Source organism: Asterias rubens, chromosome 10, assembly GCF_902459465.1.
Source record: "Asterias rubens chromosome 10, eAstRub1.3, whole genome shotgun sequence".
In the NCBI taxonomy this organism is placed as follows: domain Eukaryota; kingdom Metazoa; phylum Echinodermata; class Asteroidea; order Forcipulatida; family Asteriidae; genus Asterias; species Asterias rubens.
The window spans coordinates 773,769-797,032 of NC_047071.1; the positions used below are offsets into that span (position 1 = coordinate 773,769).

Here is a 23,264-nt window from a genome sequence, read left to right on the forward strand (position 1 = left end):
TGGGAGCAATACGCTTTTCCGAATTTCGTATAAAAAAAGGCTTTGCCATTTTGTGTGCATGGCAAGGTCGAGTCAATAATTTTCTATTTTTAAAAACACTTTTGTGATATTTGTTGCTTTGTAAGCCACAGTCGATAGGAATGCTTTAGAATCAGGTCGAGTTTTCAACCCGTTTTAAACTTTCACGAACACCAAGTTAGATAGTGCAAGTTTCGTGTGACACAACAACATGCTTGAATGCATCATTTGTCGCCCCTTTTTGTCCCGTTTTACACAGTGTAATCAGTCTAGTGCCTTTGAAAAGGGCCTGTCCATGGCGTTTCGCTTGAACGTATAACAACATATGCAAATTATCGAAAGTACGTTGGTGTTCGCTGATATAAGTTAGGGGTAAGTTGGGGATACGTCGTTTACGCTAAGAGCACGCTGTGATACGCTGCTATAGTTTGGAACACGTCGAGCCCGCGATTTTTTTTTTAGCATGTTCTAAAATAAATTGCTAAAAACTTAGAAGTGTTTCATATGTTCTGGTTAAGTTGCCCGTAAGTTCGTGGTACGTTAGGCATATACGCTGTGCTCCATGGTAATACAAACTTTCTTGGTTATACATCAGCTTTCGATAGAATCAAGCATTTTCAGAATAATTTCACTTCCAAGAAGTTTGGTTAGGGAAAAACATATCACCCATTTTGAATCTGAGGAATGTTACTGTCAGATACGTATCTCAAATTATGTATTCCCAATTAGGGGTTGTTCTGTGTGCGTGGACGTAACCGTTCCAGATTTTCGGCTCCATGTATATCTCAAATAAGAACCGACTATACGTCATGGGCAAACATTACACTGGTCTAAGCAGTGCCATGGAATAAAACATCGATAGGTTTAAAAATTATGAGTAATAAAAAACGTTGCTTTCGTTTGAACATTGCTAATTTATCGTTATTCAAAATGTGTACTATAAACAATGGGTCGACGAATTGTGCTTTATTGTAAGTGTTGTTGCATGCTTGGTAGTTTAACTCAAGTACATTGCTGGTCGCCTATATACTCTCTGTAAAAGAGTGAAAAAGCATTCTTTGAAGAGCCAAATGAAGGACAGCTCTGTTTTTAGTGGCCTCCCACTCTTTTATATTAAAGTTTGTATCTTTTTGAGTGATTTTTCACTCTTTCCTGGAGTGAAACTCATCTAAAGGAGTGAAATAACCACCACTCTTTTTGAGGAGCCATATAACGGACAGCTCGAAAAGTAAAGAGTGGTGTTTTTTACTCTATTACATTTAGAAAGACAGTACACTGTACGAATAAATACAAACTGATTTGCATATTGATTTGCACATTTTCAGTTTTATAATCTATTGTTAGTTAGCTAGAGTTTTGACCTTCAAAGTACGAGTAGTCTGCGTAAAATACCTTCACTTAAACGTCATCCATTAACTATGATACTCTCTTGTTAAAACTGTAAGAATTTATTAATTAATTTATTGTTTTACTGTTTGCCAGACCTCGCCATAATACAAATCATTATAGATAATAACACAATACCATACTCAAATAAAACAAAATCCAAATATTTACCCCATTTGTTAGCCAATTATTCCTGAAACACACACGAACAATTAATTGCATAAACGTTGTATAGTACCAACATGATGATAAACAATAATTTACACATATTATAGCTTGTTGAAAAAGGTAAAAGAAACTTCAGCGAGTACACCCTAATTACTTATGTAATGTTTGCCCCCCATAAAAGGCACTGGACACGTTTGGTCATTTTCAAAGACCAGTATTCTCATCTGGTGTATCCAAACATAATTTATGCATAAAAACACTGTAAAAATGTTGGCTCAATTGGTCCTCGAAGTTGCAAAGGAAAGAAGGAAAGACACTCTTGTTGCACAACAAGGGTGAGAAATTACCTCTTTCAGAAAAACCTTGTTACTTCAGAGGGAGCTGTTTCTCACAATGTTTTATACTATCACCAGCTCTCCATTGCTCGTTACCAAGTAAGTTGTCATGCTTACAATTGTTTTAAGTAATTACCAATAGTGTCCACTGCCTTTAAGAAACTCGTTTTCAGTACACCTTGAAAAATGTACTCCAACACTTGACACCTCAGCCCTAAGTATTTTTCTCTGTGTTGTACACAGATACAGTATTTATACGAAAGTGAAAAGCCTCCAAGAACAGGGCCCAATTTCATATACATTGTAAAAGCTATTCAGTAGAAAATACTGCTAAGCAAGTTTTTTTGCAAAGCTAAGCAATTTAGTAGGGCCACCAGTCGCAAATCAAAATAAATGCTGGCTGATAACCTGTTTTTGCTAAAAAAAAAATTGTCTGTGTTTACAGTTGTCGAAGGACTTGGGACAACAATTGTATACTGTACAGAATACTGTTCGTTATGTCATGGTACGATGTTACATCAAATATGCATAATAAAACGTTTTAACAGATGTGTTTTCAGGAGACAGAGTTGAAAGAACTATTCTCAGCACTATTTAACCGATCAATTAACCGAGTCATTAACCAACGGGATAAAAGGGAGACCTTGTTTCTGGATGCCTTTCCCATTATTCCCTGTTCCTCTTTTTGCTTTCACTTGATATGTTTTGGTTTGTGTTTGTTTATGCATCTGATGAAGGTTTCAGTTTGAATCGAAAGCTAATGCCATCTACACGTATTGCCTATATTCGTAAATAATTATGATCATACACTTTTTTGTTTTACAACGCTAACTTTCATATATAAATTTCAGCACGGCGAATTTGTAAAAAGGGCTTATTACACAACAAAGGGAGGGGGAACGCATGGTAGATTGAAACAGATTAAACACAAACCATGAGATAAATCATCTTATTTCAAAGCTTGATGGATTAATAGTCTTGAAAAACTGTAAAAACCAGAACAACATTACCAAGTAACGTCTTTAAGGAAGACTACGTTGGTCAACCGCGGGCCAGTAACATAACAAGAAACTGAATTCGTGTTTTGCATGGCTGCTATTAAGCGTTTTGAATGATTTATTTATATTTCAATCCTTCGCTCGCCGTCTATCTACCCGTATATTTCAGTGTAAGGGTATTAAACATTTATTGCCAAGTCCACCATTTTGCAGTCTCCTTATATTGTATAAATTATGCTAATTTTAAATACTCCTTTAACAGATGTATAATTGCAAACTGTTATTGTTTTGCTTACCCTTCCACCCTTACACCGTTGAATCCTTACACGGATTGGAACACTCGGCCCCCGGAATCTCGAGCTTTCTCTGACGGACAAACTCGGGGGTCGATTGGTTGAGACAGTGTGCTCTGATGGGATACGGGGTCGTGGGTGAGAGTCCCACTCAAGTAGTACAACCTTGAGGTCTTGAAATCAAGCATCTGAAAGCAATTTCGTGTACAAGGGTGTATTTTCCTGTCATAGTTTTCTCGCAACTCCGACGACAAATCAAGCTCAAGATTTGTTATTTTATGCATATGTTGAGATACAGCAAGTGAGAAGACTGGTGTTTGACAATTACCGATAGTACCCACTGGCTTTAAGTGGAAATCAAGTGCTGCTAACAGAAAAGAAAAATGGTCTTGATAAAAACAGTTTGATGTAATGATTATGTTTTGCAACTTATCTTTAATCAAACTGGTTGCAAACTTTAAACGTATCGTTGAGAATAGCATATAATATATTTCACAATATATATGTTATACAAAATGGAAGCCCATGATAATAAAAACTTAATCACCAAAACAATCTAAAGAAATTACAATAACGCTTTAAGCAAGGAGTTTGTTTTAAAACGTTTGAGTAAGCAGGTACTAGTTTACTATAAATACACCAAGGTAAACCGCACATTTGCTTTACACAGTGAGGTTCCATGAAAACACCATAATTTTAATTTGCGTCCTTTGTTATTTCCTTTTGTTGAATTCTTTATATTCTGGTTACATTTTCATAGCAGCTTTTTTATAATTTAAAAAATATGTACAACTTACGCTTCAACTGCATGCTCTGTGCAAGTATACTGCACTCACGACTCTTGTCTGATCGCAGTCGTGAGAGCAGACGCAGAGCAGCAGTCTTATAGCAAGAGGGCAGTTTCGCTATCACCGCTACAGACATGTTAACGACTTGTCCACAAGTCTAGCTTCAACGCTGTAAACTATAAAATGATATTAATTAATTAATTGATGAATATAACAATGACCTTTTTGGATTGTGTATACAAATTTAAGAATAACTGCAATGTGAAAAAACCTTTAAACCCTAAAGTTTTGTTAAACTTCCTACCACTACTTATTTTCTTGATAGATGTCTCTGGATACTGGTACTTTATCGTCTCGAACCACAAAAAAGTACCATACTATTTTTCCTTCCAGCAGTTTGGCTTGGATTTGTTTATGAATGGAAGAAAAATTAAGAGAAAGATGGCTGTTCAGGGCGTACACATTTTAAACAATTGACAGATAAAGGGAAGAATTCCTTTGGCAATATTAGTCGGCTGTATTTTAGCTGTGTGTGGTGTACAATAAGCCATTTGCGATAGGTTTGAATGATGTCTGGTACAGTGACTTGCTTAATAGTCACAGGATTGCGATTTAATTTGAATTCCTCAGACTTCAACAATTTATTGCGTATGGCAGTTCACCGTCTCTTGTGAAACAACGCAAAGCTAACATAGCAACTTTCTCATGGCCGGTACATTGTTACTAATCAAGTCATTGTATCAGACAATTTTCTTTTTAAATCTACCTCGCAATGGTTTATTGCTTCGAATGCACCGAACACTATTGGTAATTGTCAGAGACCAGTGTTCTCACTTTGTGTATCTCATAAAAATAATGCATACATCTGGAAGTTGCCAGAGAATTACGAAAGAAAATCACCCTTGTACAAGTTGTGATAGATGCCTATATCAATAAAAGGCTACATACATAAAACCTTTTAATATTTTGAATGCGAAATCACCCCTTTCTCAACCGTAACTTCAGAGGGAGTCGTTTCAAACCATGTTTTATATTATCAACAACTCTCCATTGCTCGTTACCAAGTATGTCAATTGCTTTTGGAGTAAGTACCAATAGTTTCAAGTGCCTTTACAATAGATAAATGCACATCTTATCCTGTTTTACAGAACTCCACCATACATCACAACCACTTTACAATTAAATTTCTTGCCTTTTAAGAACTTCCGTAAAGAAACTCATGAAAAAAGTTTTTTGTAGACTATATCACAGTGTGGCTATCTAGATTTTACTCCATTCCAACTTTTTGAAACCAAATTGAAGCTGGACGAAATAATAGTCTAGTGCCATGTCACGCGCATGAATGTTGATAGCATTCATTACTGTTTATAGAAACAGGGAACATGTACATTTTTGGAATTACACAGTCGTTACCCGAGCAACCTCATCCCATTCATCATGACCATCGTTATTATTGGGTCCATCCTGGTCATCGTTGTCCTTGTTTTGTAGAATCAGGGTGTAGGAGTCTGATCTACCGAATGTATGGAGAGAATAGTGATTGTTCATGACCCCGTTGCGCCGTTTCCTTGTCTTGCGAATGCTGTACCGGAAGTTACGCTTCCCAACCTTCTTGAATTTGCGGACCTCCGAAAACTTCTTCACCCACATACGCGTAACAAAGATCCCCACGAGTCCGAACCATACGCTTAGCACGCCCAGAACAGCCAAACTATCGAGTTTTGCGGGGCATCCATTCAACAAAACATCTTCGTACATGAAATCCTGTGAGTCGTATACTGGAGGGTTTTGGCAGATAAGTCCCAATTGTATGATTTCATCCGCCCATATGGGAGGGTCTGTGAGAGTACGTAACCTTTGTATCCATTCAAGACGACAGTCGCACCACCAAGAGTTACCGCGAATGTTTAAGAGTTGAAGATCATAGAGATCCATGAACAGCTCGGCATCGAGCGTCTCCAGGAAGTTGTCATTTAGTAAGATGAAACGGAGACCTGTGCCGTCGAAAGCGCCCTTTGGCACACTGCGTATTGAATTCATACCGAGGTCTAAGGTATCCAGATAGAGTTGACCTGCTATGTTCGGTACTGTCGTGAGTTTATTCCCGGCAAGCATGAGCCTGGATAACATTGTAGATTGACTGAACCCATCGTCCTGGATCTTCGATATCAAGTTATAGTTGAGATTTAAATTTGCCAAGGATGGAAGCTGCCCCTGTGTAATGGCATGGATGTTCTTGAGTCTGTTGTTCGCAACATTCAGACTGGCGAGACGCTCGGTCTTCCCAAAGAGCCCCAGCGGAAGACTCTGCAGATGATTGTTTTCCAGTTGTAAAACCTCAAGATAAGTGGTTTTCAGGAAGGTTTCCTCGTGAAGACTCTCTAACCAGTTGTCATTAATTGCGAAGTAGTCCAGATTCCAAAGATCATGAAGGCCCTCACCGTCAACAAATGAAATCTGGTTCATACCGATGTCCAATTCCTGCAGAAACGAAAGTTGGCGAAAGGTTCCCCGCTCTATGGATTCAATGTGGTTGCTTCTGAGAATAAGAAACCGCAGAGGTACTGGAGTGTCTTGAGAGTTATTGAACCATGTCCAGATTTCTGTAGTCAAACTCAGTTGATTGTCTGAAAGATCGAGTTCATGCATGGGACTAAAAAACCAGCCCACTGGATCCTCTGTTAGTGCATTGCTTGTCATAGTCAGAACACTAAGAGATGTCAAGCCTTTGAAAGGGGTTCCATTAACGTGGATGTTATTGTTGTCCAGATACAGTTTTTCTAACGAACCCATCCCCTTGAAAGCCTCGTCATCCAAATTCCACAAACTGTTCTGTGCCAAGGAAAGTTCTCGAAGATTAGGCAAATCGCCGAGTGCAGCTGGAATCCCCACTAGGTGATTTCCTCTTAGATCCAAGTGCTCCAGTTCCTGAAGACCGAGGAAGCTGCCATTTTCGATGCTTTGTAGTCCGTTGAAAGCGAGGGACAATTCAACGAGGCCGGGTAAGCTATCGAAGGCTGTCCTGCCGATCTTGGCGATGGAGTTTCGCTCGAAGACGAAAACTGTAGCCCAGGAAAAGGAGTCATCACTGTCGCTCTCCGGGATGCCAATGATGCCCTGATTCGTACAGTTAATTAGAAACATTCCAAGGTTACATTTGCAGAACAGTGGACAGACTGGCCTGCATGTAGCAAGTCTACTCAAAGCTGTCAGGGCCACAAGGGTGAAAAAAGTCCCGAAAAGGGGACACGATATGTGGCCGGTCCATTTCGTGACCATCGTGTAATTTTGATGAGTCGCGCTAATACACAGCACGGTGGGATTCAAGTGACTGAACTTGATACATCATTGGACATACAGTACTCTATACGATGAAACAACAATATGTGACGTCTCATTGCGTTGCAAATACAGTAAACTGGAGTTCATTTCTAGGTGAGTTTCTAGATAAATCGTTGTCGTGAAATGTTACCTGATTATGATATTCAAGTGTGTAATGAGCTAACACGTCCCGCGAAGATCAACGTACGTCTATAATGAGCTTTCCAGGCGGATGGAGGTGTGGAGACTCTTCAGGCAGATCCAAGTCAAACTGACCCCCTTTCCCAAGGTCAATTCAACCGAGAGAGTGCACCCGATCGCGTTCCTTTCCCACTCGACTCAAGCGCCCACCTCCAGCAGACACCGTGATCATTAACAGTTTCGCACCGTGTCTGTCGAAGCCCTCGTCCCAAGAGAGGCCGGGGTGCCAACCCGCTTAGCACAACCGGTCGTCACGCTCCGCCTTCCCCCCGGAGCACTGCTGTGTCGTTCATCGCTCACACCGACCGTTAAATTCTAAAAACTGACAGTCCTACCAAATTTCATTCCTCTCTCTGCAAACCCACACAGTTAATAATTCTGCAACTCCTCTGTACACAAAAGTGGTTATATTTTGTACTGGTGTAGATCAACCGCAACTGCGACGCTTCACTGCTTATCCATTTAAAGCTTGCAACCAACTGGAAATACCGTCGCATTTTGTTCGATTTTTATTATCGAAATTTTTGTTTGTGTATAGTTTATGACAAATAAAAGTGTTCATGTTTGAAGGACATACGTCATAATGCACCAGTCACGCTATACACTCTCCTCTATCGGAATTTTCGGGAGTGCTTTTCCTTGGCAAAACAAACTTGATGTTATTCTTTTGGATATGTTGAGGTTATGTGAGATCAAATCAACTGAGAAATTGGAGTAAAAAACATGGGGATATAATATTAATACCAAATTATTTCGTTAAAAAGAACATACAATGATCAAGCGAATGTAGCAGTGGTACACATACAAATAGCATGGTAGTTTATATCCTATATGGATATATCGACAAAATTTGTCATTCAAGGTCTCATCATCGAGCTATTATTTACCAAAGTGTGTTCGGAAACAAAAGGCCAGAGTGTAGTCATTAATAGATTCGTACTAAATGGATCAATACGATTTACGATTCTGGAAAACAATGGCAGCATTTTGCACACCGTGTTGATGAGTTAACTCCAGTAGGTGTGATTTACTTGTGTCGTCTGCTGAGGCTGATGGGGCTATAATACGCTGCCAAGCAGTTCGTACATACATGCATCGCCAAGGTGTAACGGTGCCACATGAACACCCATCACCGACCGTAGGACTGACCGAACAGTAATTAATGCTTTAATGAAGACATGGCTCTTGCAACGAATACTTAACTAGTTCTGCATGAAAACTTTATTGACGGTGACATTTCTGTGACGAATAAGGAATCCTTAATTGAGTATATTATTTTTTACGTCTACGTCCGGCAAAAAGAAAGCAATATTATTGTCTATGATTCTAAAATATTTGTGTCATATGTTTTTGTACACACACCCTTTACTAGTGTGTATTATGCCTGGACCTCCTACTGTCCTTTTTGTTTATACTCTATTTTTTAATAGCTCCTATTGGTTTCTCACACGTTTTCCAACTGTGGACCTTTCCCGGACCGTGGACCTTAAGGTCCTCTTTTGCTATATGTCCCCTGTTTGAATGTGTATATTATACCTTCATGTATACGTAAGTGATGTATATTTAGTTGGGCCCTACTGCGCTAAACAATGAACTTTAACATACATTGCTGGTAATAATACATGAAATGCGACCACGATAACTATGAGAGAGGAATAATTAATCACTTGATTGATGGAGCATGTATAATTAACTCTAAACTATACATTCTACTCTATCTTTGTTTCTACCTTAAAGGTGCTGGACTCTTTTGATTATTACAAAAAACCAGGTATTAAATAAAACTTTGTAACAAGCAACGGAGAGCTAGTATAACAGAGAAAAGACCCTTAAAATTAATATTGGGAGTTAGGACGAGTTAAGTTCCAGAACCATAGAAGTTAGGACGCATTTGGACGATCATAAATTAGGACGAGTTACTCGTGCTAACTCGAGATGGGATTAATCCTAGGGTTCCGTGAACTTGGCTGCGAGTGCATTTGAAGATACAGACACTATTGGTAGCTGTCAATGACCAGTCTTCTCACTTGGTGTATCTCAACCCATGCATACAATAAAAACCTGTGGAAATTTGAGCCCAATTGGTCGTCGAAGTTTCAAGGTAATTATGAAAGAAAAAACACCCTTGTCACACAAAGTTGTGTGTTTTCAGATGCTTGATTTCGAGACCGCAAAATCCAATTCAGAGGTCTCGAAATCAAATTCGTGGAAAATTACTTCTTTCTTGAGAACTACGTTACTTCAGAGGGAGCCGTTTCTCACATTGTGTTTTACTATCAAAAGCTCCCCATTACTCATACCAAGTATAAGGCTTTAATGCTAATAATTATTTTGAGAAATTACCAATTATTGTGTCCACTGCCTTTAGCAAGATTTTCAATGGGCGCTTCGTTTTAAAGGAAGAGGCGAAATCTATCTGGTATTACTCAAAACGTGAATGACATTAAAATTCTACTTGGTTTATGAAACACTGCAGCTGTTGATAATCAATGTCAAATTGAGAAACAATTCCCTTCAAAGGAGTGTGGTGGGGTTTAAGAGTGAGAGAGAGGGGGGGGGGATTCAAAAACATGTCAATCGGAGAATCGATTTTGCATGAAACGTTTCTGACTTTGTATTCAAAAAGCGAATTTTTCTTCCTGTTTCTCACACATCTTATAAACGCTACCACTTTTTTTAAACGAAATTTTCACGGGTTAGTTTTATTTTACATTACTATTTTCGATTACATAGAATTAAGACAATCAAATTGTGCCAAAAACTTAAAAAAAAACTTTAAAAAAAATGCTGAAATGCTGACGTATCGGAGAAGATCGTGTAGGCCTACGGAAATACCTTTTCTTCTAAACCACCCCAAAACAAGTATACAAAAAACAAACAAAGACAAAATAACCTTGTAAAACAGCTGTGTATTTTAACGATGATGATTCGGTTCCTTTGAGTTTTTGTTTTTTGTACATTACAATCCTACTTCGCTATGCGTTGTGCATTTAACAGCCCGGACAGTCTTGAATATTCAATGTTTTTTTACTAGTGTATAACAATGAGCTCTTAAAACATATTTAGTGCCGCAGGATTGTGTATTATACCAAAACGAACGCAACTTGTGCATGCAAAGTCATACTACGTTTAAATCATCACCATGTAAAACGTGCCGTCGAATGGAGGCGCTGTTTATGATATGGTTCCTATCAAAAAATGCAAATCTAAGGAGTACATTTTGTTGTGTATTTGTCCGTAATGTCCACATGTCATCTCAAGTATGGTCATAAGCTGCCTGACTGTGCACCATACAAAAGAAACTTCCATTATTATTACAGTGCAATATGCTAAATTAAAATAAAACATCTTAAAAATACCATAGGAGTGTAACACCTTGCTTTAAATTAAAAGAAAGTTTAAATCTTCAACTTTTATTCTCTGCTCAAATTGATGTAGGGGGTCTCTCACTCAAAAAAAAAAACCTACACCGATGCAATTTTCCAAGCGTCTGAGCATCTTTAAAAATGTCCCCACTATTTTTGGCAAATTCAAATTTTTAGGTTCTATGTCATCCAAAACGGACGTCTACACCCCAAAGGTCACAAATTGGTAAATGTTGCTAATACACGGTATTCCTAACACAAATGAGGCCGACACTCTCTTTTCCCCTTTGTGAGGGGGTGCACTGCACCCGTTGAGGAGAGTTGAGAAATTGTTATTTTTTTTATTTTTCATGGTTCAAAATCTTGCTCTGTGGTTGACGGCTGTTTAAGCGTATAATATATGTCGACGTGTTGTCATAGGAACAACCACTTCAGTGCACTGATATAGGTGTTTTTAATTTACTTTTAGGAGGCTGTGGTCTTTGAAATTTATTTCAAAATAGTTTGAAATGTTTTGGCTTACAAATAAAATGCTATGCGACCTTTTTTAATGGGGGCTCAATTCCGAGTACTTTATCTTGAAATAACACCAACTGTTTCTGTTTCAGGTTTGAAGCACTTGCTACAGCGCCCTCAATAGTGTTGTCGAGACACTTTTTTGTTACGTAGTCTATAATGCGATTAAGGAATAGTACATTGTATTCATATTTAACTTAACTGACAACCAAATATCGAAATTTCATCAAACTAAGTTGTATGGAAATTGCAAAAAAATTGTACAACACTCAATCTGCGATTAGGGCCCTCCTATTTGCCGCTTTTTTCAACTTTGGGCTTCATATCCAATCAGGGACCATTATTTTCCACTTGTTTAGAGACACCCGGTTTGAATACGTCTGCAACCGCGACCTCCTTTTGTTCCTCTTTAGTTTATACTCTATTTTTTTTTCCAACAGCTCCGATTCTTTTTGTACACGTTTTCCAACTGTGGACCTTTTCCGAACCGTGGACCCTAATGTCCTCTTTTGTTATAGGTTCCCCGGTTTGAATGTGTACTCACACTCACTCCATATGTACAAGTAAAACGAAAATTTCACGCTCTTGTCCGAGGGATGGCGTCTCCCGTCATTGAGTCAATCTCAGTGTTACTCTTTTTGAGTTAAATTGGAAGGAACTTCACTCCAAAATTGAGTTGTCCGCCATTCCCTTGTCATAAAATAAATGTTTCTGTAAAGATAGAAATATTCTTGAAAGGCAAATTATTTCTCTTTGCATGAGTGGTCTGATGGACAAAACGAGAATGTTTAATGGCCACCATTTGTGTTATCTAACTACGTTGTTAATTTCTTTGTCCAGCCATACGTGAACCCCCGTGTAGGAGTCGTGGACCAACTATAGAAATTCTTCGATTTGAATGTCACTAATACACACAGACATCAATAACTTATAGCGAGAAACATAGCACATTAGTAGGGTCATTTTGTATTTATTTGCAATGTTAACGCAATCGTATAAGCTTACGAATAATATACAGGAAAGACAAAAATGTCAAAATTACTTTGTTTCTTTGGCAACACTTTTTAAAATAAAGTATAATATATACACAACTATTAATAATATGATTATGTAAAACATAGTGCATATGCAGCTGCTGACGTCACGCGGTACCAATTTCACGAAGCACAGCTGCAGATACAGAAATAGACTGGTCCCCTGTCCATATCCGCAAGGTGTTGGCGTTAGTATACACATGTACATCGAATTTCACTGCGAATCTCCAAAACCATGAAGGCCATGTGAGATGATGCAAGTTCAAAGGTGATTATGTGCGTATAGGCTCACCAGCAGACCTCTGGCGTATGAACCTCGAAGTGTGACGTCAGATGTTTAGGCCTATACAGAAACCGCTTACCATTAACAATTATTTCACAGTGCATTTTAGGGAAAGTCAACATCCTCTATTTCTCTTTAGGCAAAAAACCTTTTTCTTAAATTGGCAAGTTTGATTTCATCCTCGGAGTACGAAGCTTGAATTGTGTTAAAATTGTTCTCCGTAGGCGTATGTAGGATAACATGCTAGGCTGGGAATTTTTCTGCACCGTTGTATATGTGTATTGGCAAGAAATATTATGTATCCCCGATGCAAATTTTAAGTTTGCTTAAATCTTTTTGATGATTTAAAGTGTGTTCACGTAGCGCCCTCTACCGATGACAAAAACAAAAAAACTGGGTCGCCAATCAAGACTATCCGATCTAGCATGAGCATCTGACGCCACACCTCGAGGCTCGTGAATAACGCCAGAGAGTGGCCTCTAGAATATGTCAATCCCAGTCCGTCTTCACCTTTCACTTAGATCCATTATGCAGACGACCGCAAGTGCAGCTGCCAATCGTCACCTCGGACCAATCAAACACAGATATAGAATGCTTTACGTCACTGATTCTGAAAGGCAAGTACCTGCAGGGGACCAGTCTAATCCAAATGGCACGAGCAAGATTATTGTGATGATGACGTCAAGAGAACTATAGGTCAACAAAAGCCAATAGGCCTGTTAATCTGACTATAGGGAATCTACCCTAATTTTGATAGTTTTACCCCGTGGCAAAACTCTTTTCCCAAATAAGGATAACTATCGAAAACAAATAACCAATCGGGAGTAGAGGCCTACATTGAGTGAAACGACAATGCCATGTCCATCATTGGTAAACACGGTTAGCAATTAAAACAACATAGGCTTCTAATTTCATTATAGCTTCCCTCTTAATCTGCTGCTTATGTCGTTCATACCATAATATATATCTAGTCAATACCCATCGTGCGATAATGGAAAAAAAATCACATTATAATGTGTAACATGACATAAAAACTTTTAAATGAAACAAATCGACGAACCCGGTATATAGTTATAGAATAAACTCTAAACGCTTACAAGTCAGCCAAGATAATGTTCCCTAATGTTTGAAAGACCCTTTCGAAATCGAGGCAACGGATCCAGCTCCGGCTTAGGCTTTAGGTACCCGCTGTAAAATTTGAAATCCCATACGACTTTGCGGAAGTTTTTTATCTTCTGATTGAGCCCAAGTCGTAACCAGAGCCGAAGCCGTGGAATATACAGCAAGTTTGCATTAGCCCTTATCGAAACTACGGCTTGGGATTGGGCCGGCCCCGGCCTGGGCTCCATTATAATGAAAACGTCCGCTTTCGGTACGTGGTTCCAATTTGGCGGACGTATAGGCCGAGTTTAACCCAAACTCGCGGTTTCGAAAAACATTGAACCTTCAACAAAATGACACCGAGTTTTATGGCAGCCATTGTGTTACAGTACAGTTCTGAATACGTTCGCTAAGCATAATAATCTTTCTCTTTCAGCCTTTATTTGAAAACTAGAAGCAAAATAAATGCTTTTGCCCCCCTCAGGAAGTAAGCTTTATTCCTTTACCAAACAAGGGAAAAAGATGAATTGGTGTTATGACCAACGCTTTATGACTTCGAAACTTGCCTTGAAAAGTCCACAGCGACATTCAATATTACGTTTTTAAAGGCGGTAGTTTTAATGTAAAATTCAAAACATAGGCGCTATTAATAATGATGCGGCTGAGAGCTGAAAGCGCATTGGTCTTGAGCTGCTACCGCAATGAAAGTAGCTTCGCACAACATATTTTGGCTGCCATATGAGGTTCAGTCAAACTTCAATGTCACTGGAGTATAATTTTTTACTGTATCCTGCTCATTCCAGCTACGCAGAAAATTATTGAGCAGTTCTTCTTCTGGAGCCGCTGTTTATGGAGTTGGGACCAGGGTGGGTTTCAAAGAAGAGATAAGACTATGTATTATCTTAGGACTAGCCTTACGTTTGAATAACCCCAGGACTAGACCTAAAGTAGGACTTTCGTTGTGAAACAGACCCCAGGTCTCTTTATCGTGTTCATTTTAAATAGAAGAATCGACCGTGGCTAAAAGACACTCTTTCAAAATGTCCACTGATGTTGGAATATTAATAGCTCAAACATCTTAAAGGCACTGGACACTGTTGGTAATTACTCGAAATAATTGTGAGCATTGGTATTACGAGCAATGGCGAGCTGTTGATAGGTTTAAAACCATGTGAGAAACGGCTCCCTCTGAAGTAACATAGTTTTGAGAAAGAAGTAATTTCCAACTAAAGTATTTGAATTGAATTCGAGACCTCGACTGGGGTCTCGACTTCAAGCGTCTGAAAGCACACAACTTGTGCGACAACGTTTTGTCTTCTTCCAATATTCTCTCGCAACTTCGACGACCAATTGCATTTAAATGTTCACAGATTTGTTATGTTATGCATGTGTAGATATAACCAGGTGAGAAGACGGGTCTTTGACAATTACCCAAGGTGTCCAGTGCCTTTTGAAATGTAATGAAGTTTTTAATTAATGTTACATATTTTTGTGAATATTTTGTTAAATTCAAGGTTTTGACAAACACGTTGATTATACAGTTGTCTCGTCGTCTTCCAGACTCTCTGTTTCCGAGTCCAGTGCTTTAAAGCGCACATTGGAATGACCAGTAGTACAGGTTGATCCTGCGTTGGTGTCGTTCGGATTCCGGAAGAGAAGAAAACGCTGTCTTGGTTTCCTCGTTCGGAACCTTCTCCGTGCTCGGTGAAAAACTGCCGCCCAGAATATCACAACAACGGCGGCCAATATGGCCAACCATGCCGCTATTAGGTTGCATACACTTTGTCTATTCGGGCGACTTGTGCACTCGGGCAATCGCCAGTTATAATACAACACTTGTTCTAGGAATTTGATGTTTTTCCAACCCGTGGGCCAAGCGCACAGAATGTGCCTTGAAATCAAGCGCGAGTATTTTGGATTATCCATCGTCCACTGAAGCCCACACTCATCACAAACCCATGGGTTACCTTTCACTTTGACGACTTCAAGGTCAGGAATTTCATTAAATGTAGACTCGAATACTTTTTGTATTTCATTGCGAGCGAAATCAAGATGGACAATTCTAGTATCGCGGAACGCATGCGGTCCGATTCTAGATATGAAATTATCAGATACATCCAGCGTTTCTAAAGATTCCAAACCTTCTAAATTTGGCAGTTTTGTCAAAGAGTTTTCAGAAAGATCCAGTATTTGTAGATTAAAAAATCCAGTCAGGCCATCAGCGGGCAATTCTGTGAGTGAGTTCCTCCCGAGATACAGGTGTCTGAGATAGGGTGACTGGTGAACCGCGTGCATGAATTCAGCGTTCGATAACCCATTATTTGTAAAATCGATTGTTTGTATCTGAGTAAGATTCGTAAAAAACCCAAGGGGTATCTCCGATAGCTCACAGTTTGGGAATTCAACGTTCATCAAGTTGGTCATGTTGAGGAGCAGGGTTGGTGGTAACGTACTCAGTGGGTTATTGCCGAGCTTTAACGTATCCAACGAAACCAGGTCAACGACAAGATCCAGTTGGAACTCTCGAATGAAGTTAAAGGTCATGTCCAGATAAATCAAGCTGGTCATTCCCTGGTAACACGAATTGGAGAGAATATCAATGACGTTGTGTGAGAGGTCTAGCGTCAGCAGTCTTGTTGGTTCAGAGGGCTCGAACCAGCTCCGTGCGCTAAACTGACTGAGGGTCTCCGAGTCATTGACGAACGTACCGATGTTATTGTTCGACCCGTAGAAGTGTTCTAATCTGTTACAGCCCCGCAATGATCCAATCGGCATCTCGTCCAGAAAGTTGCTCTCAAGAGACAAGATGCGAAGTAAGTCCATCCCAATAAATGCATCCCCGCTGATCAGGTGTATCTCGTTCCAGCCCAGGGAGAGATTCTGCAACTTGGTCAGATTCACGAAGCTCATCGGACTCAAGAACGATATGCGATTGTGTGTTAGATCCAACTCTCGAAGCGCCCGGAGTTTGGACAGCGCCCCCACGGGAATCACAGTCATGTTGTTCCCCTTCAGACTCAACTTCACCAGCTTGCCTTGGTTTTCAAAAGCATCATCGCTAATGAAGAAAACGTGGTTATCCGAAATATCCAACAGGCGAAGTTGACGAAACCTCCGAATGCTTTGCCCTGTCAGGGGTTGTATCATGTTTCCATGTAGGTAAAGAGCACGGGTGTTGTTGCGTACGGACGAGTAAGGGATGTCCGGAAGTCCGAGGTTCGCGCATGTCACCGACTGGGAGAAATCGTCACACGTGCAGTCTTCTAGACAGTACTGGAATTCGGAGAGAGCGTTTGATATTCGGGGTACGTACGCCCCGATGGTACCTGGGATTTGCCCCCGAAAGCCAGTGGTGGTGACAAGAACAAACATGGTGCTGATCCACCAACGTTGTGACGCCATTTTTGACCACTCCTTTCTTGCCAGGGGCAACTTTCCTATATTTCAGTCACTTTTTAGCAATAGTGGGTCCTGCCATAGTCCGTCAGCAAACATTGTCCAACGAATTTGATCTGGTCAGACGCACCAAAAACCATACAAGTACATACTTAGAAACAGTTTGGAATGATTTTTTTAACAAAACAACATCGGTGGAGGGTGTTTTGTTTGTGGTTCTACTTCAACATTGGCTTCACATTTTTTCCGGAAATTCGCAAAAGTTCTTCTTGTATTTTCCCCGAAGCTCGGTGTCGCTGCGCACTGTTAAGAATTTATGTGAAGCATCCGTGTGTCTTATCCCAATGTTTCCTTCAATATGCAGTCCAAGTCTTGGATTCAGAGCACGAAATAGAATGCTGACACAAGAAGCGGCACACGGTATATATGAGCGATCAGGCAGTGAGCTGTTGACGAGAAACAACTCACGTCGGATTTACTTTGGCGACTCTCTATGAGACGTAATCCAATGACAGCAGCTCTTCCCTTTATACGAAGCCGACTCTCCAGCAACGTGTCTCACCCGGGGGAAAAGGACAAACTGGACGGCAGGCAAATCACGTCGACACACGCTGCTCGGAGTGCCTGTAGGACACGTGCATGGTTGGGCCGACTTGAAAGGAATGAACATTACCCCTGAGAGAGAAAACAAATAAAACATCACTGTTTAGTAGGCATACAAATATGACAAGAGAACGAGATGTAAAGGAGAGGGGTTCTTCAGAGAAGTGCATTTTGCTTTTTTAATAAACAGAAGTGCTCTAGCCCGGCAAAGCTATGCTACACACAAAATAAAGACTTACACAAACTCATAATTAATTTGTGTACAACCTGAGCCCAAGACGTGTTAGTTATTATTATATAACACCCAAGCAGATCCTTGCCATTTGATTGGAGGATTGTCCGTCACGTGATAGCAAATAAAAGTACCATTGCACGCTGAGTCACTCGCCGTGCTTTTTCGTTCCATCCGAAAAGTACCATTGCACGCTGGCACGCTGCCAGCGTGCAATGGTACTTTTCGGATGGAACGAAAAAGCTGAGTAAAAACATCACTGCGTGCGCGTGTCTTTGGTAACGCAGCAGGTGTTACTGCAAGAAAGCATAGTAAAATTACTAGCATTCGGCTTCTACAGTTGAAATTGTTTGTTTTGGAAGTTGTTTCTTTCAATCAAAATGACAAAGTTCTACTTGGATGTTATATAAAACAAATAATGAATGTTTTTCATTCGTGCAATGGTGCGAATATGTTCATTCGTTGAAAGCTGAAATGTTCCATTCAACTCGGCTCCGCCTCGTTGAATAGAACATTTTATATAACACCCAAGCAGATCCTTGCCATTTGATTGGAGGATTGTCCTTCACGTGATAGCAAATAAAAGTACCATTGCACGCTGAGTCACTCGCCGTGCTTTTTCGTTCCATCCGAAAAGTACCATTGCACGCTGGCACGCTGCCAGCGTGCAATGGTACTTTTCGGATGGAACGAAAAAGCTGAGTAAAAACATCACTGCGTGCGCGTGTCTTTGGTAACGCAGCAGGTGTTACTGCAAGAAGGCATAGTAAAATTACTAGCATTCGGCTTCTACAGTTGAAATTGTTTGTTTTGAAAGTTGTTTCTTTCAATCAAAATGACAAAGTTCTACTTGGATGTTATATAAAACAAATAATGAATGTTTTTCATTCGTGCAATGGTGCGAATATGTTCATTCGTTGAAAGCTGGAATGTTCCATTCAACTCGGCTCCGCCTCGTTGAATAGAACATTCCATCTTTCAACTCATGAACATATTCGCACCATTGCACTCATAAACATTCATTATGTGTATACCATCTTTCAACTCATGAACATATTCGCACCATTGCACTCATAAACATTCATTATGTGTATACTATTGATGTGACACTAGTCAAAGTTGCAAAGAATTTTGTTTATTTTATGTCTTCTGTGAACGAATTTGGACAGATGATTCTGTTTCAGAACGAAAAACAACATTTCCACACTGTGCCACGGACAACGCACACACAGGCGTGTACACGCACGTCAGATAACAATGGGATCCTAACACAACCAATCTTTTGTTTTTAACTATCTACCACTAGGCAATCGGTGGATTATTGTGTTCACCTTAAATGAAAACGTTTAATTTTAAATTCAAACCTTCGGGTCATACCAGCCAAAATTCAAACCCCATCGGGTTGAAAGGGGGGGGGGGCAGAAATAGAGAGAGGTTTGACCCGCGCTCTTAACCGTTGGTTCAAGTCAGAAACCTAAGGTCCTCAAATAAGACCTGCGAGGCCTTACATCACTTACAAGCTTCTTAATTACAATTGGGCTGTTGCATTGGCCACAGGTTAGAATTATAAGTACTGTATACAAGAATATTTTGAAGCTAGTTCTTTAAATCAACCAAAAATAACATAATAATACACTTCCGCCCAATGCGCTATACGCTTCTCATGCTCCAAGTTTCACGGACAACATTGCCGCAACCGTAGAACACAAAAATCCTTCCGCGCACCGGTGAAGTAAGTGCGCCTTTGCTGTTTGAAAATTTGAAAACGAAGGAAAAACACAATGTAGTTTTCATAAGTTATTTTATTTGTGTTACTTTTGAAGAAAATATTCTTCGCTTTTATTTAAAATGTATTTTGTTTACATTTGTCAACAAGTAAACGCCTCGCGTAGAAATACAATCGTGAGCAAACGGTCCACTAAGGCAATTTGTTTGTTTTTTATTTGGTGTAATTAACACATGTAAAACGGATGTAAATAAGCTTGCGACTCCTTCGTATTTCGCTGTCAAAGTTTACGGACATTTTCCCAATTTTGCAAAATTTTGACAAGCCAAAATTCAAGTGGACGCCTTAAATGGTATAGACCAAATGTAAACTGTTTGAAGCTGGAACTGGACGAGTAAAAATGCTGAGTTTCGGAAATGAAAATGCTGCACCATGTCGCCCTTTCGTCCTTGTGCCGTCCGTCAACCGCGGCAAAGGCACGGCAAGTCGCACTTCTTCGAGACGGCGAGGCCATGCAACTGCGAGCAAAGACTCTGGATGTTGCTTGACGGCGAATGTTGTGCTGGAACTTGCAACAAATGTTGTGCAACAAGAGAGACAGTTTTACTTCTAGCAGAATGAGGAATATTGTCGCCCTGGGTGAATTATTGTGTCGAGTTCAAGACAAAGTCGATGCTGACCAGGAGGGGGTGAGTCAATGAGTCAACACAAAACGGTTCTTTTTAGAACCACCAGTACTCAGTCAGTAGTTCTAGTAGGGAATACAACTGTCATGATCTTTAAGAGATATTGCTTTAATGTTTATTACAGCAAATCTAATGTAAGAGAAAAAGGGTTAGGGTACAACTTGTGTTTATGTGTACACAGAGTCACAAGCAAATTCCTCTCAAACTGTAGTTGTTCTCCATTCTTAAGTTTCTGTGCTGGCATGGTAGTAAAAATGAACCAATGAAGCAATATGAATAAATACTATGGGAAAATGCTTGTTTAGCAACAATTTGTAAAATTAAAGCAATGCAAACTTATAATAAAGAAGAACATTGAACAGATAAACAAATAAATATGAATGTAATGGTTTTAAAAAGGGTATAAAATATTATTATTGTAACAAGAAAATAAATGTGTTGTTTTATATTGTGTTGATCTTTTAATTCACCTATTACAACGTAGGGCCTATGATATAGGCCCACATGGATTGCTTAAAACATGTAAGAATAACTTTAGCTGTGTTATCATTATAAAATACATGTTCATTGTAAATAACTCAAACAAAATGTGTAGCCAAATATAGCCTAAATTGGAATGTGGTGTCCCTATCTCAGCTATTGTTGAACTCGCACTGCACACACCTGTTCACTCACGAACTGAAAGCTTCCTGCAAACGCAACCACTTCGCTCGGAACTGAAATAGTATTACAATTTTCAAAGGAGATGATGAAGAGAGGAAAACTACATTGATCTTCATGCACCTAATCGGATTATAGGGACTATTGAATTGCATAACTCTAAAAGACTGTGTGATACAGCTGACCTTATAACGTTTGAACTTGTTTATACACAATGCGATGCGATGCAAAAGGCAAAACCAATCACCAACATTACAGACCCAAACAATCCACCAAACGATCAATTGAATCATGTACACTATAATTTTAATACAATTAAATAAGGTTTTACAAACTGAAAAATTTAGTCTTTTTGAAAGTAAAAATATATAGGAGAAAATTAATTGGGTGCTTAGCCTAAATTAGTCTTTAGTTTTAAACTCAAGTTCCAAGAGAGTGAATGATTGACGTATAAATGGATGAACAAAGCTTCCTTGAGAGGGATTGATTATTAATTGATAAAATAGTGAATAGGCATACACAAATTATTTTATATTAATAAATAAACCAACAAAATATGAAAAAATTGCTTAAAAAGTATATAGTTATTAAGATGTTTTGTAGGCTTACAGTTGTTAGTCTATTCACTAATACCATTTCTCTTTTCACACCAGGATATTTTTTTCTTCAAATTTTGACATTTCAAAGTCTTGCTTTGAAGGTCTTCCCCCCCCCCCCTCTTTTGATGCCCTTACTCATGTCCATGCTGGCTTTTTTGTGGATTAATAAAAACCACTTCATCTTTCTTGGATCTGAGATCATGAATGCACAGTATTCTTTTGCTGTGGTCTCTATCATGTCTCATTTACATTATCATGTATATTCATTAGTTTTAATCAACATAACATTACTCATGTGTTGATTCTTACTTTGAGATTTCTTCAAGTAGTATTTGCCAACATCTATCCTCTTATTTGAAGAAACTTTGGTGGTCTACCATAGACGTCTTGAGGTCATAAAGAATCGGCTGTTATGTTCTTTCTCTTAGCTCTTTGTCTTAATCAACACAACAATCTTCCTGTGTTGATTCATATTTTGAGATGTCTTCAAGTAGTATTTGCCACCATCTATATTCGCTTATTTGAAGAAATTTTGGAGGTCTACCATAGATGTCTTGAGGTCAAGAAGACCCAGCTGGCCCTTCTCTCTCTGTTCTTTGTCTTAATCAACAATTCTTCTTGTGTTGATTCTTAAACTGGAATTTGTTTCATGTAGTATTTGCCATCAAGTCTCTTGTTGATGAATGCCGGTAGCCCCCTCCCCTTATATCTTACAAAGTCCCAATCCTATGGATTTAGATATTCTAAAAAGGTGAGTAAACACTTGAATCTGGTTCAAATAAAGAGTAATTTTCTATCTTAAATACTATTTTTTTATATCCTGCTTAAAAAAAGTTTGTTGCATCTGTGGGGTTATATTTTTAGGGAAAGTAATTATGGAACAAGTTTAATTAAGTTGTTACAAGTAACAAAAACATTGTTTATGATTGTTAATAGGAGCAATCACATTCGATTGTTTTTATTACTCTGTGAAACTTTTTAGGGTTGTTCTTTTCAACTGGGAAATTCATACACACAGTCCCCCTTCAAAGACTTCTTCTTATTTCCTCATCTCAGAGAATCTCTTTTTCTATGACCCTTAATCACGTCTTCTGAGACACACTCCCCATCCCATGACAAAAGGTAAGTGTCTGGTATGGGTATGTTACAGTGTCCGAAATATTGATAACTTCTTATGTCTTTAGTGGTTAATATTTGTGTAATCTCTATGTTATTATTTTAGTTCATCGTATCATTTTAACTGTAAGGGGGTTTTGATCATTTTTGTATGGAAAATGCGCGGTATAAATGTCATTATTATTATTAAGTGGTTTGTTTATTCGTAAGCATAAATTAGGTAAGTATAGTCTTTGGTGCAAACTACTACTCATTTACAAGGTTGTTGTCTTGAACATTCCAGTCTCATCCTACGTGTTAACTCTTGTACTTATGTGAGACAATTTCTGTGGGATGTCACCACTCCTTGGAATTCCTAACTTCTTATACAATTTCTCTTCTCTATATCCCTTGAATTGAATCTATTTTCTAAAATGCTGTTTCATGACAACATTTGATG

General features: G+C 39.1%; 1 protein-coding gene across 1 annotated transcript; it reads right to left on the reverse strand.

Moving 5' to 3' along the window:
• Window positions 1-3,466: 3,466 nt before the first annotated feature.
• Window positions 3,467-17,875, reverse strand: LOC117295536. Its single transcript, XM_033778234.1, has 2 exons — window positions 15,347-17,875; window positions 3,467-7,322 (listed from the first exon to the last, which is right to left on the reverse strand). Exons 1-2 carry the CDS (start codon window positions 17,207-17,209, stop codon window positions 5,385-5,387), a joined length of 3,801 nt encoding a protein of 1,266 aa, XP_033634125.1. The 5' UTR covers window positions 17,210-17,875; the 3' UTR covers window positions 3,467-5,384.
• Between the last annotated feature and the right edge of the window lie 5,389 nt (window positions 17,876-23,264).